Source organism: Lissotriton vulgaris, chromosome 10 (genome assembly GCF_964263255.1).
Source record: "Lissotriton vulgaris chromosome 10, aLisVul1.2, whole genome shotgun sequence".
NCBI classification, from domain to species: Eukaryota; Metazoa; Chordata; class Amphibia; order Caudata; family Salamandridae; genus Lissotriton; species Lissotriton vulgaris.
This window is the reverse complement of record NC_141698.1, coordinates 842,127,442-842,141,896: the sequence shown is the minus strand read 5'-3', so window position 1 is coordinate 842,141,896 and position 14,455 is coordinate 842,127,442. Positions and strand designations below refer to the sequence as shown.

Genomic DNA, 14,455 nt, shown 5'->3' with positions numbered 1-14,455 from the left:
ATAACAAATTGGGTAGATTGTTTCGTTCAAGTACACTGCATTCTATTCCGCATGGTTGTATCAAGGGGGACAGTATGTACCTGGGAGATGGGGTCCACTTGTCCAGGGTGGGGAATGAGTTACTCATAGGAGACCTCATAGCGTGGTTAAAGAGTTTAAAACATGACCTTTAGGCAGGAGTTGTTGTGGGGGGTCCGGATAGCCGGTCAACTATCCGGCCTGTGGCGGTAAGGTCATGATCGGTGAGCAGAAATTGGAAGATCCCTATGGGGGGGCGTCACCCATTACGGATGGGAGCGCTCGGGGGAGGTGGCCATTGGCCCCTCAACGGGGAGGCGGTCCCTTCTAAGGATGGGCCGCCGAAAGGAAAGGAAAGGCGGTCAAGGCCCCTTCCTGGATAGGAGGGGCTACGGGCCCCTCCTGGGGAATTTCCCGGGGCCAGGACACCTGCGACGGCAGATGTGGTAAGTTGTGTGGGGTGGGGAGGGGGTTTACGCTACCTTCTAGACACCTCACACGAGTCCTCGGACGACCTTTAAATGGCGACGAGTTCATTGGGGCCCCCGTCAAGTCAAGGGAAATTGGTAGATGCACTTGAGGTACGCCTCTGTGCGGTCGCCCCTCCCAAGTGGGGGGGGTATTTCTGGTTAGGGATCTGACACCGGTTACGACCTTGCCGTTGGCCCTTAAAGTTAGGATGTACAATTTCAAGTTAAATGTTTTGTAGGATGTTAGTTCGGCTAGGAGAACCTTTGTATTAGAAATATGTTAAGGTTAGCCAAACATCGTAATGTGGAAATGAAATTGTACATAATATGAAACTGTTATTTTAATGTTTTGATTTTGTTTCATATTTTAATAAATACGGCCGGGAGGGTGACTCCCTCCCGCCTTCCAAAAGTTCAGAACCGTTTCCGGTTTCCCATCCTTGGGGATTGTGTTGAGAGGGGGTGGCGGGTATCTCAGCCATATGGAAAGGGGCGACCATTCGGTCCCCCCGAACGTTTGGTTGAGTACCCCGATCCCCCCGGGAAGCCATCTTGGGCGGGAGGCGAGTCTCGGCTGGTATGCCCGAAGCGGCGTAGCCGGGGCGCGCCTTTTCCCGCCCTGGAGTGGGTTGTCCTAGACACTGACGCGGCCGGCCACGCCCTCGGAGGCAGGCGGAGGCGGGTTTACGCCCGCCCGAAGACGGATAAAAGGAGCAACAAGCCAAGAAAGCATCCTCTTGTTCCTGTGCTCTGAAGCTGCACCTCCCCGCTGCACGTGAGCTCGAGACGGAACGAAGAGCCAATTTTGACCCACCCACCAGCCCCTGAGGACAGCCAGTTGTTTTAATAAAGTTTTGGTGTGGTAACTCTATTTCTTGCAGGTTGTGATGATTGTCGTGATATTTTGAGTATGCAATAAAGAATGGTCATTTTCAGTATGTTTTTTCAAATAAAGTAATTCTGCACTAGTGTTGATCAGTAATCATACTTGTAATAGTTATGGTTGTTTTGTAATTTAGTGATTTTAGGTAAATTGTCGTATTTATTTTGGTCGGGCGGTAAGGTCATGATCGGTGAGCAGTAATTGGAAGATCCCTATGGGGGGGCGTCACCCATTACGGATGGGAGCTCTCGGGGGAGGTGGCCATTGGCCCCTCAACGGGGAGGCGGTCCCTTCTAAGGATGGGCCGCCGAAAGGAAAGGAAAGGCGGTCAAGGCCCCTTCCTGGATAGGAGGGGCTACGGGCCCCTCCTGGGGAATTTCCCGGGGCCAGGACACCTGCGACGGCAGATGTGGTAAGTTGTGTGGGGTGGGGAGGGGGTTTACGCTACCTTCTAGACACCTCACACGAGTCCTCGGACGACCTTTAAATGGCGACGAGTTCATTGGGGCCCCCGTCAAGTCAAGGGAAATTGGTAGATGCACTTGAGGTACGCCTCTGTGCGGTCGCCCCTCCCAAGTGGGGGGGGGTATTTCTGGTTAGGGATCTGACACCGGTTACGACCTTGCCGTTGGCCCTTAAAGTTAGGATGTACAATTTCAAGTTAAATGTTTTGTAGGATGTTAGTTCGGCTAGGAGAACCTTTGTATTAGAAATATGTTAAGGTTAGCCAAACATCGTAATGTGGAAATGAAATTGTACATAATATGAAACTGTTATTTTAATGTTTTGATTTTGTTTCATATTTTAATAAATACGGCCGGGAGGGTGACTCCCTCCCGCCTTCCAAAAGTTCAGAACCGTTTCCGGTTTCCCATCCTTGGGGATTGTGTTGAGAGGGGGTGGCGGGTATCTCAGCCATATGGTTTATGGTCTGAGGTGATCCAGCTATGCTGACTATTATGTTATGATGTTTTACTATGTGTGAGTAGGACTTTCCATGTCTATCCTCAGCATCTTTTGCAGGGGCATTTGTTGTGGAATACTACATTATGAGCTGATTCTGAACGGGGGCAGTTCTATGAGATGCCTTCTGGACATGTCTTTTTTTGGTTGTGTACCTTGAGTTGTCGCATTAATCGTATCTGGAAACATACAAGGGCATGGACACTTCTCAACAGAAAACATACATGAAGGCAGGACAGTTACAGGTAAGATACAACAATTGTGGACTGGAAGTTGTAGGCTTCTTCAGGATACATCAAAGACATCCCGTAATTGGGTAATGGGAGGGTGGTGGAATAGTGTTCCTTAGTGATTGATGTTTTGGCTCATAGAGGTTGATGTTTTTACAATTTTTGCAGTACATTTAACAAGAAAACAGATTTCATTTAGTGTGAAACAAAAAGGTGAGCATCATTAGAACTCAGGACCTGATTACGATGTCGGTAAGTCCAACACCAACAAGCCGTTGGGGTTGGAGCCACCGACATCTGCCCCTGTGGTCCGCGTACCACATTACAATGCGGTGGGTGGCAGCATCTGGCTGAGGGACCGTCGACTACGCTTCCAACAGGGGTACTTTGGAGGGTCAGTAATCCCCACAATGAGGGCGGTGCTTGCTCAGGCACTGTTGTAGGGTTTACAATGTCCCTTTCTGCCTGGCCTTTCATGGCGGTTCACCTGCCATGAAAAGGCAGGTGGAAAGTGACTTTGTGTACCCCTAGCATAGCCCCGTGTCCCCTTGGCCCTCCTCTATGGTGCCGGGGGGGGGCACCTAAGGTGCCCCCCTGAACATCCATGCACCATGTAGCAGGTTTATTCTCTATTGGTGCGTGTGCTGCAGCCCGCAACACACACCACAATAGAAATAATACACATTGCGATCGCCATGAAGGCAGTTGCATCATAACCAGGGCAGCGGGACCGTAGACTTCTAGTTGCACAGTCCTGCTTCCGCTACAGTGCCGGTCTGATGAGAGTCCAACTTACATCGTAATCAGGCTCATAGTGATCACCACTGATAAGTATATCGGAAGAGAATGCTAATTCATTCCTGGCCCACGTGTGTACTGTGTACTGCGAAAGAGTCAAGTATGAAACACAATTGCAAAGACTCTTGACGAAAGGGAGATTCTGTGTTTTTTATTTTCACTGTTTAATGGGGTAGTCGGAGTAGTAAGCGGAGTTATAAGGATTGTGATTGTTCAGCTTGATTTGTTGTGCATGCTGCTTTTCTGATTTGACTTTAGACACATTTTACTAAAATTAGAGAAATAGATCTGGAATTGTTGTATTTCTTTAAAAGATTTCTGATTCTGGATGGTTCACTTACATTTATTTTGAATGATAGTACATTTTGAAATGTAATTTTACTTGATCTTGTTTCATTTTTTAAGAGTGCAACCAGGACAAGATCCGCTCGAAAGGATTCGTCTAGGTATATATTAAAAATAAATACGTTTTCCTTTCTTACAATATAGCGTTTTACAGAACCCAGTTATCATAATTAATCAACACAATTATTACATGAGAACCTGCTCATAATTGCACTAAAATTAAACTTCAGAACTCATCCTCAAGCGGAAATAAATCATCAAAACCTAATTCAGGTTTTTAATTAAAATAATATCCAGACTAATGGTATATATTTTCCCATAATTTCCTGCCTCTTTACATTAACGAGGTTTTTATACTCACTTTACTGCATCCAGGATCAATAATGTCCACATGACCTGGCTCCAGTGGCAAGGGAATCCTCTTGCAAATGTACCCACGTGTCTTTTCACAAATACTGTCAGCCCAAAAGCCTTCCTAGAATGTTTCCAAGAGAAAATGTTTTTTTTAATAGTTTATACATTTCACAGTGTTAAATAAAGATGTATAACAATAATTGGAAACACCAATAAAATGGCTTGTAAATGAAAGTGCCTGTTCTGACACTTGGGAGCTTAGGCACTCAATAACGCATCATACGTGCACTCTGTCCCTCATAAGTGCACTCCTTCATGCCTATATCCACCCTCAAATTCATTCTTGTATTCACCTATACTTCCCTCCTCAACAGAAAACAGACACTCAGAAAGCACATACAAGTGAAGTTAAAAAATGAAAGTAGAAAAAAGAACCAATAAAACATAAATCCACCTAAATGTGGCAGGTTTATACTTGCAATAATAAAAAAGCAAATACATTAAACATAGAATAGATCGTCCTTATTGGAATGTTATTATGTATAGTGTACACACTCAGTGAATCCTTGTTTAAAGGAGTATTGGCTTAAAATGTTTTTTACAATGAATATGTCTGCCGTACTGCTTTTGTCATACCTTTTCATAATACACATATTAGACCTGTTATATCCGTTAGGGAAGAGAAAAATCCCCGGCATGGCTTTGGCAAGGGTGCACTCGCCTCCAAACCATGGGCGGCCTTAGGCATGTGCAAGCTGTGCACCTGCACAGGGCCACCAAACCCCAGGGGCCACCACGCCAATATATATCCTTAATATAATAATCCTCTGAGGATGGATACATATTTGCGTGGCGGCCCCCTGGCAGTGATTTGGCAGCCTCCAGCTCTGTTCCACTTCCAAACACCCTGACCCCCCCATCTTCACTGGCCCCCGCGCTCCGCCTGCCCCGCCGGGACCGCCTCTTTCGGGGCCCCCTACCGACGCTCCCTGCCCAGGGCTGCCATGAGCCTAGAGCCACCCCTGTCCAAACCAACATAAGTAAGCTGTAGTTTTTGACAATTGCCCCATCACACAACACAATCATGCGCGTGCTCTGTAGTAACTATTTTTAAACTAACAATTTTGTGATGCACCGTATAAACTAACAGGGCACATAGCAAATTCTCAACTCATGAAGGTTTGCAGTACAACATGCCTAATTAATTTTTATTAGGCAGGTCACTGTGTGCAACTCCCCTTGATTGGCTAAAAGCACAGAGATGGAGACCTACAAGGATCACCATCACATTTGTTTTCATTCCCAAATGGGACAAATCATTTTGTGTAAAGTAGACCATGTTCCAGAAAAGAACTACATTTGCTCTCGCCACGCGTCGGGCGGCAGTGTTTCTTTCTCTGCTCCTCAGATGCTGACCAACACGATTCCCTCTCCAAACCCGTTCCCCATATTTTTGAGGAGTTGGTAACATTTCCATGGTTTGCAACAACAATTTTGGTCAAAAACCATAAATACTTTGCATTGCATATCTCAAATAGTAGGAGGCACTGTTTTCACATTCTCTTCTATTAGAGAGAACAGCCTAATAGCTTCACTCTTCTTTTTTCTAAATCGGTCTGCAAGTGCCTTGCATCTGAGTCCTTGACCCATCCAGGTGAAACATTTTTGGCCTATTGGAGTACATTACACATTACAGGTACCTAAGATAAAGGGTTGTGGCGGTAGTCCAGACAGCAGATGCAAATTGCAGGGCTCCTACGAGAACATTCCAGAGATCCTTTATAGTGGGTCAGACTGAGTGTTAAGGAAACAGATAAAGGGACCCTTTGAAGCTAATTGTCCTTTGAAAGAGATAGGTTAATAGGTGTGAGAAATTGGGGGTATTAGTTGAGAGGGTGTGAGTACCCACCTTAACAAATAATCACAATCAGTCAGGGTAAACTACTAAAGTCACTAAAAACCTGTCCACAATACACTGGTAGCTATCAGACAGACAGTGCAGAGCTAACAGACTTAATTTGGGGAATGTGTAAAGTATTTGTGTAGTAGAACAGTAATAAAGTCAAAACACAACACAAGAAAAATCCCAAACCAATTTAGGAAAACAGAGTACAATGACACCAAAATGACAAAAATCTAATCAGTAGAACTGGAGATATGAATTTTTAAAGGTTAAGTCTTAAAATAATGCTAATAAAGGTTAGGTGCAAACTTGGATAACTGGCTGAGCTTGATGTGGACAAGGATGAAGCTTAAGGCTGACTGTGATGTATCGCTGGCCAAATGCAGGGACCAAGTTCAACCTGGTGAAACGTCTTTCTTTCTTTCCAACTGAGGCCCAGATTTACTGTGATTTTGCGTTGCGGTTGCATCACTTTTGTGGCACAGCCCGACACAAAATACTTTTTGGGAATATACTAAGGCACGCAAGGTTGATTTTCATGACCTTGCGTGGTTTAATAAATACAAAGTAAACAACCTAGCATACAGAGCTGCCTAGCATTGCTTTGCTTCTGATGGGCTTTACATGGGTGGAGCATGGGCATTTACATGCATCCAACCATGTATTTTGATTCAAACAGTGCTTAATTTGTAAAATATGAAGTGCAGGTGCTGAAAAAAAAATTCGGAGGCCACACCCACTTTTAGGGCTCCGCCCACTCTCGACACTGGCTCCACCCACTTTATTAGCTCCACCCACATGTTCAAGTGGCACTGCTAATAGTCAAATATAATACCAGATCTGAATTTCAGAAAGGGAGCCTTCGCAAGGTTTTGATAGGAGGTTCCCTGTGGCGTGAACCATTTTGAAAAAGATGAAAGCAAATGTGCATTTAAAGCACAAGTTTGGAATAAGAAGGCCGTGCCATGGGAAAAATTCAGAAAGCAGGAAACCACAGCATAAATGGAAACACTAAAGTCATTGGGGGAAAGAAAGTAATTTCATTATGGCAGCTAGAAATAGGTTCCTGCTTCTCAACAGAACTCAGAAAATGTGAGGAATGGAAGCATATGCAATCTACCCCTGGCCAACATATCAAAGAATTTTAGCATCACTTTATTTTGATGAGTCGTTTTGAGAATAAATGAGGCACTAAGAGGCAAGACGTGGTGTATATGTCAAGTGTAAAACAATATGTTCCCTGATACTTGGACTCGTAAAATGTTTGAAATGTGGAAGAGGTTGTATTTTAAAATAATTCAACATTAACTTTTGCCAAAAGCCAAATAATAAAATCAGGCTTCGCAGCACACAGCGCTCCTTTCCGTAAGTAGCTACAGAATGTCTTTGATAAGGACAGTAAATCACTCGGGGAGTCGGGGGTAGGGGGAAGAGGTCAGTCCTTCTCTTGCAGGGCTGTGCGCACATCGGATGGTCAGATCGATGCCACCATGCAGCCCCTGCATGCACTCGTTTACAGTTGGAACAGTCTATGCTGAGGTTGAGGATACATTTGTAGTTTAGAGGTTTACCCCCACCTATGAGTGTGATATCTGATATGCATTCTCCTGAAGGTTTATGGGACCTTTTTGCCGCAGTGGAAGTGCCCCTGCAGCCAGCTGCTGCGTCCACCATGGCACCATCTATAGGTTCAACGACCGTGGCCTGTGTCCACCAATGAACATCCCGTCTTATCAGCGCCTGGAGCCAGGCCTTGTGGTGCATCCATATGTGTCGCTGACTGCCTGTGCCATGCAGCAGTCTGGGCAAGCTTCACGGGCTGCTGTGCGCAGTCCCCCTGCTCCTGCCGGGTGTGAAGAGCAGCACGCCTACTGTACAGTTTAGTTTCTAAGCATATCAATATACCGGCGATTTACATTGCGAACTCACTTTAAATCAGTAATTCGGCCAAGCGTAAATGTAAGGGAATCCCGGAATCATTATTCATACCGGAATAAACTAAGTGTGGGATAACGTCGAGTACTGATAACATCAGACGACTAGTCACTCTGCCTAGTAATACACCCTTTAAAGTTAAATCAACTTTTAATCCCATCATACCAAGGGATTCATTGGACATTTTTAATGAACAACTGGTGGCACAGATTAAGCATTTGAATTCCAAACTTCATAAATATAAAGACAAAAAATCAAGCATGGAATGGAGATATAGCCAACTGATGACAAAGCTTCAAAAAAACAAAGAAATCGTCGTCAGAAATTCGGATAAAGGAGGAAATATTGTTCTGTGGCCCAAAATAAATTACATGAGGGAAGCTTTATCCTAACTAAATGACACAGCTTGCTACAAAATAAGCTCACCACTTAAAGTCAAGACCACATACAAAGAATTCCACACACAATGATTGGCATGGAAAAGTGGGGGGATTACCTAATCTGGATGAATATAAATTTCTGAAAAAAAAGCATCCTGTCGTGCCAGTGATTTATTTTGTGCCAAAACTTCACAAAAATGAGAGTCAACCACTAGGGGGGCCAATAATAGCAGTGTGCGATGGTTTGCTAGAGAATACGTCGAAGATAGTGCCTCACAATTTGTGTCCTTACTGAATGAAAATGAAATCAATTTGAAATTACGGCAACAGTCAGCACAATTCAGTGGATTTCTTAGACGTAAGAGTCAGTATTATAGAAAACAAACTAGTCACATCACTACACCGCAAATCTAAAGCGGGAAATACATTCCTACATGCCACCAACTAGTGCGTAATTGAAAGTTTAGTGCGTGCTTCTGTGCTTCATTTTTTTTTCTTACCGTTATCGAGGATGGTGGGGCCGGTCAGCAGGCCAGGACACACACACACACTGAGTACTGGTGGCTGCATTAGTAGTACTCCTGAGTGCCACGACCAGACGGCGGCCAGCCAAGCACAGTGTAGTGACCGGTCCGTCACGCCACCACCACAGTGCACAGGACAGCGCACCAGTACTGGACAGCACACAACAGCCCAGGCCAGCTCCCAAGTTTGTCGACGTCGGCGCACTCGTTGGTGGGGACTCGGGAGTGGGGACTCGGGCCGGGGTCTGGGCGGCTAAGGCCAGGGTAAGGGCTAAGTACTCACTGACTAACTTACTTAAATAAATCGTCATGAGTCTCAGGGGGTGGAGCTGCCTCAGGCGGGTGGCGTGGGGAACTGCTGCGCAGGCAGCGCGGTTATGCTGGGGCGTGGCTCACTAGCTCATCATGGCTGCCTGCAACTGGTGACTGGGCAGAGCCAAAGACAAAGTCAAAGAAATCTGCGCGCACACTACGCACAACCCCCGACTGGCCCCAGCCCCCAACCCCCATCAGAACCAGGGCAGCTCGCTCCAGTCCAGGACCAGCCCCCACCAACTTCCGCGGCCGGCCCGCCCACCTGGCAAAACAGAAACTATCTCAACAACTCTTCTCTGGCTGGCCGCGCCCGCGCCAAAACGAAAGTTACGATAGGATTCTATGAAACAGAAACAAACACTGAGTGACTGCATAAGTGCACATTATATATGTTTTTTATTTAATCATACTGTATAATATATATATTTTATTTATTAATTATTGGACGGGCTCACTCAGTCAGTCCCTGCCAACAACGGTGCAACTTGCAAGTACTTAAGAGAGAGAAGACGCCCCGGGCCGTCACGCCGGTGAATGTGTTGATTCGTGACGATTTGAAATTGACACACATGATGAGACTCGGGCGGCGGCCGCGGGGCGCAAGATAATAATTGACACTGACACTGAATGAATCTCAGAATTCACAACACAGACACGGTAGACACCACCACACGCACGCTGCGGGGCGAGCCAGGCCTGCAGTGCACAGAGCAGAAGAAGCAAGCAACTGCAAGCGTAAGCAGCAGGTGAACAACGACGCACAGCAGAAAATTCATAGACCCGGCCCTGACATTTAAGTGCCGGTGCTAAGCACCGGATAGCACCGGCACAAATTAAGCACTGGATTCAAAGCCGCATTCAAAAAGACTTGTAAACCCAGTTTTGCACTAAAGTGGTGCACTTATCCAACAGAGGCATAAAGAGGAGAAATATCTTAATTGCTCCTTGTTCCTTACACTTTCCATATGGAAAGAGGAATACGCTTCTAAGGACTGTTGTGCACAAAGGGCCTTCCTGCACAAAAACAATCCTGCCCCTGATGTGGGCACTCTTGTCCCATGGTGCAATGGTGCCGGCTTTGGCGCTATGCAGCACACAGTGTGCCAATGCTGGGAGAGAACAGTAGTTTGCCATATCTTAGTAGATATGCAGCATTTCTGTTCTCTTCCTTTCACACAATGCAGTGCAGCAAATTGCCTTTAGGCATTGTGTGAGAGAAAAGATGAATCTTATTCTCTTGAATGGAAGTAAACAATCCTCATTGGGGCATGTCAGCAGGCTATAGCCAAAGAGGGCTCTACATTATTACATCGCAGCAGGGCAAGAACTTGGTGAAGCCACTGAGTTTTGGCAAAAAATTCCAGAGGGATTAATTAGAATTTCACAACCACAGAAGGTCCTTTGCCAGCCGGAAATGATCTCCTTTGCCTGGAGATCATTTCTACCTTTGGACTTACTTTATTTGAGCTCAGATTCTTCCAGTGGGGCAAGGCTGCAGGCTTTGGCTGAAGCGGGTTTCACAAGGCCGGACATCTTCTCCCTGAGGTCCCAATTAATTGATTTGCTGCTGCAGAGACTGCAGCAGGAGCAACCTCGATCTTTGGCTCTGCAACAAAGTATCTCCATGATCAGCTTGATAGAGTGGTCTGGTCCCCCATTGGTTCTAGGTACAAGAGGTTTAAAAAGGTTTTTACATCCCAGGTTTCAGGATTGTTAGGAGGCATATACTTTGACACTAGCCAAGGGGCCAGGCACTTGGGGACAGCACTTGGGGACCAAGATTCACCCAGAGATCAGCAGCAAAGCCAAAGTCAGGTCCAGTTGCAACTGGTCAGCTGGGAATGCAGAAAAAGGTCTGTTAGAGCTTGTTGTGTCCCTGTAGCCATACAGAAGGCCAGCCCTATGATCCTTGGTGTCACCTTCTTTGTCCGCCCTAAGTTGGCAGGGTATGCTCAGACGTGAGTCCCTTGCTCACTTTGCCACTGGATTCAAGATAGCCTGGCTGATGAGGATTATGAATCCGAAACCGGTCCCAGGATGCTTGTTTCCGGTCCAGGGAAGATTGGCTTGGCAGTTCGGGCTGGACTGTTCCCATGAGGCACAGGGTCAGACTGATTTGCATATGGCCATGTCTGAACTGGGGTGGCGGAGTGAGCTAAAGAATGGTGATGGATTAAACCCAGATCAGTTGACTCGGGGTAAGTGTTTGATTTGCTCAAACGCTCCATCCATCATCCCCTTTTGTATCGCTTTGTTCGCCCTAAATTGACAGGGTATGCTCAGACGTGAGTCCCTTGCTCACTTTGCCACTGGATTCAGGATAGCCTGGCTGATGAGGATTATGAATCCGAAACCGATCCCAGGATGCTTGTTTCCGGTCCAGGGAAGACATGGCTTGACAGTTTGGGCTGGACTGGTCCCATGAGTATCTAGGGTCAGACTGATTTGCATATGGCCATGTCTGAACTGGGGTGTCAGAGTGAGCTAAAGAATGGTGATGGATTAAACCCAGATCAGTTGACTGGGGGTGAGTGTTTGATTTTCTCAAACGCTCTGGCCATCATGCCCTTTTGTATCGCTTGGTTCGCCCTAAGTTGGCAGGGTATGCTCAGTTGTGAGTACCTTGCTCACTTTGCCACTGGATTCAAGAAAGCCCGGCTGATGAGGATTATGAATCCGAAACCGGTCCCAGGATGCTTGTTTCCGGTCCAGGGAAGAAATGGCTTTGCAGTTCGGGCTGGACTGTTCCCATGAGGCACAGGGTCAGACTGATTTGCATACGGCCATGTCTGAACTGGGGTGGCGGAGTGAGCTAAAGAATGGTGATGGATTAAACCCAGATCAGTTGACTGGGGGTGAGTGTTTGATTTGCTCAAACGCTCCGTCCATCATCCCCTTTTGTATCTCTTTGTTCGCCCTAAGTTGGCAGGGTATGCTCAGACGTGAGTCCCTTGCTCACTTTGTCACTGGATTCAAGATAGCCTGGCTGATGAGGATTATGAATCCGAAACCGGTCCCAGGATGCTTGGTTCTGGTCCAGGGAAGACATGGCTTGGCAGTTCGGGCTGGACTGTTCCCATGAGGCACAGGGTCAGACTGATTTGCATACGGCCATGTCTGAACTGGGGTGGCGGAGTGAGCTAAAGAATGGTGATGGATTAAACCCAGATCAGTTGACTGGGGGTGAGTGTTTGATTTGCTCAAACGCTCCGTCCATCATCCCCTTTTGTATCTCTTTGTTCGCCCTAAGTTGGCAGGGTATGCTCAGACGTGAGTCCCTTGCTCACTTTGTCACTGGATTCAAGATAGCCTGGCTGATGAGGATTATGAATCCGAAACCGGTCCCAGGATGCTTGGTTCTGGTCCAGGGAAGACATGGCTTGGCAGTTCGGGCTGGACTGTTCCCATGAGGCACAGGGTCAGACTGATTTGCATATGGCCATGTCTGAACTGGGGTGGCGGAGTGAGCTAAAGAATGGTGATGGATTAAACCCAGATCAGTTGACTGGGGGTGAGTGTTTGATTTGCTCAAACGCTCCGTCCATCATCCCCTTTTGTATCGCTACCTTCTTTGTCCTAGGCACAAGAGGTAGAGCAGCTCCAGTCCTTAGGGTTATTGTCTCTGTTATTTTCCACAGGTCCAGAAGTGATCTGTGAGGGTAATGGGGGTGACACATTTATACCCAGTCCCAATTTGTGGGTGAGGGAAACTCCTGTACACTCCTTAACTAATGGGGGAAAAGTTCCCAGGGGTGACCCTACCCACCATCGCAGTACTTGATGCAAGTTTTGCTACAACTAATCCCACAGTGCCACTCTCTGCCCTCCAACAACATAGCAGACCCATTCTCTCCCTTTGCAGAGCTCTTGTGCCCACCCTTCAGGTGTGGTGAGGGAAATGAGAAACCTCTCCTCCGTGGTCACTCAAAACTGGTTCTGGGTGTAGCTCTTCTTCCACTGGGTCAGTGCCTCACTGGCTAGGGGGCAAAGAAAGGGGGCAACCCGGTGTTAACATGCCTGTGACAGGTAGGCCACTTTAAAGATAATTAAGTACATGGGGACAGCCCAGATGGTCAGTTTGCTAGAGAAGCAAATCACCTCCCCACACCCAAGCCTTCTGTCTCAGCTCTGATAGCAACTTCACACCTCATCGGGGGGGGGGGGGGGGGAGGCGTTCAGCTCCTGGGTGACAGTTGGAAGCCCATGCAAATAGATGTATGGAGGCTTTTTTTTAAAAGAACCAGTTCTAAAATATTGATTACAAAATTGACTTTACCAATTCTTTTGCAATGCATATTTTAAAAAGTCCAAGAATGAATGCTGTAGCTGTTTCCTAAGCAGATATATCAATATTATATTAAATATTGTATCCTAATGATTTCCAATGGAATAGCAAAAGATGCTGCAGTACAAATGGCCTGTTGGGCCTTTTCACAGTAAGAACATGCAAGATAAGTGGGGTATGTTTGTGATGACTTTGTAAATGATGCAGCAGGTTTTGAAGATGTTTCAGGTTGGTAATGAGAGTCAATAGAGTTTCATTAAGATAAGGTGATGTGCTCAAATTCCCACAGCCCCTGCATGAGATGTGCTGATGCATGCTGGATGTCCATAAGGGGTGCCAATGGGTAGCCTGGGAGGCCATGGACTAGGGTATTACTAGGTAGGTGGTGTTGGAGGTGAGGGATGTCTGAAGCAGAGGAAAAATCCAAGTAGAGTTGTATACCATTGATATATATGTGAATCGTGATTGTGCTGTCTGTGAATAGAGCAGAGTCCTGTTTGTTCCAGTTGGCCTTAAAGGGGTTATTTGAAAATTGGTCTGACAGAAAGATTTTCCACCCCAGAAAGATCAGCTAGCATTCTGCAGTCACCTACTCTCAATTTCTGGGATGTTCTCCATATTAGGAGTGTAGACTGCTGTTAGCTTTATTGTTCTACCCTTTATTATGTCCAGCAGAATGAAGAATCTGGACTATTTTTCTGATTTGCTTTCTGTTTTGCATGTTGAAAGCTGTTCTACCCATATATGCTTTGTGATTTCAGATACTCCCCTTTTCAAAGTTGTGTCTCCTTCAAAGAAATTATGTCCAAGCTCTCCAGAACGACATCCGCTTTTCTGGTGTATTCACTCTTTCCACTTTAAAGGAAACTATTTTCATGATACCTTACAACAGAGGAGTCGGGCCCCTCACACCCACTGATTAACCTATTGTAGCTGCTTTAAAATAAAAAGAAGGAAGGCTGGGGGTGACCCCAACACCACCCTCAGAGGAACCCTCGTCTACAGACCCCCCTGACCCCAACCGCAGGTCAGTGACTCCATCACCGACTTCA

At 46.3% G+C, this 14,455-nt stretch overlaps 1 protein-coding gene across 1 annotated transcript in view; it reads right to left on the bottom strand.

Moving 5' to 3' along the window:
- Positions 1–14,455, bottom strand: part of LOC147688873 (macrophage mannose receptor 1-like) — a 731,375-nt gene that overhangs the window by 547,573 nt on the left and 169,347 nt on the right. The window contains exon 9 of the mRNA XM_086941773.1: positions 4,069–4,182. Within this exon, the coding sequence (XP_086797899.1) occupies positions 4,069–4,182 (114 nt within the window). The remainder of the gene's footprint in view (positions 1–4,068; positions 4,183–14,455) is intronic.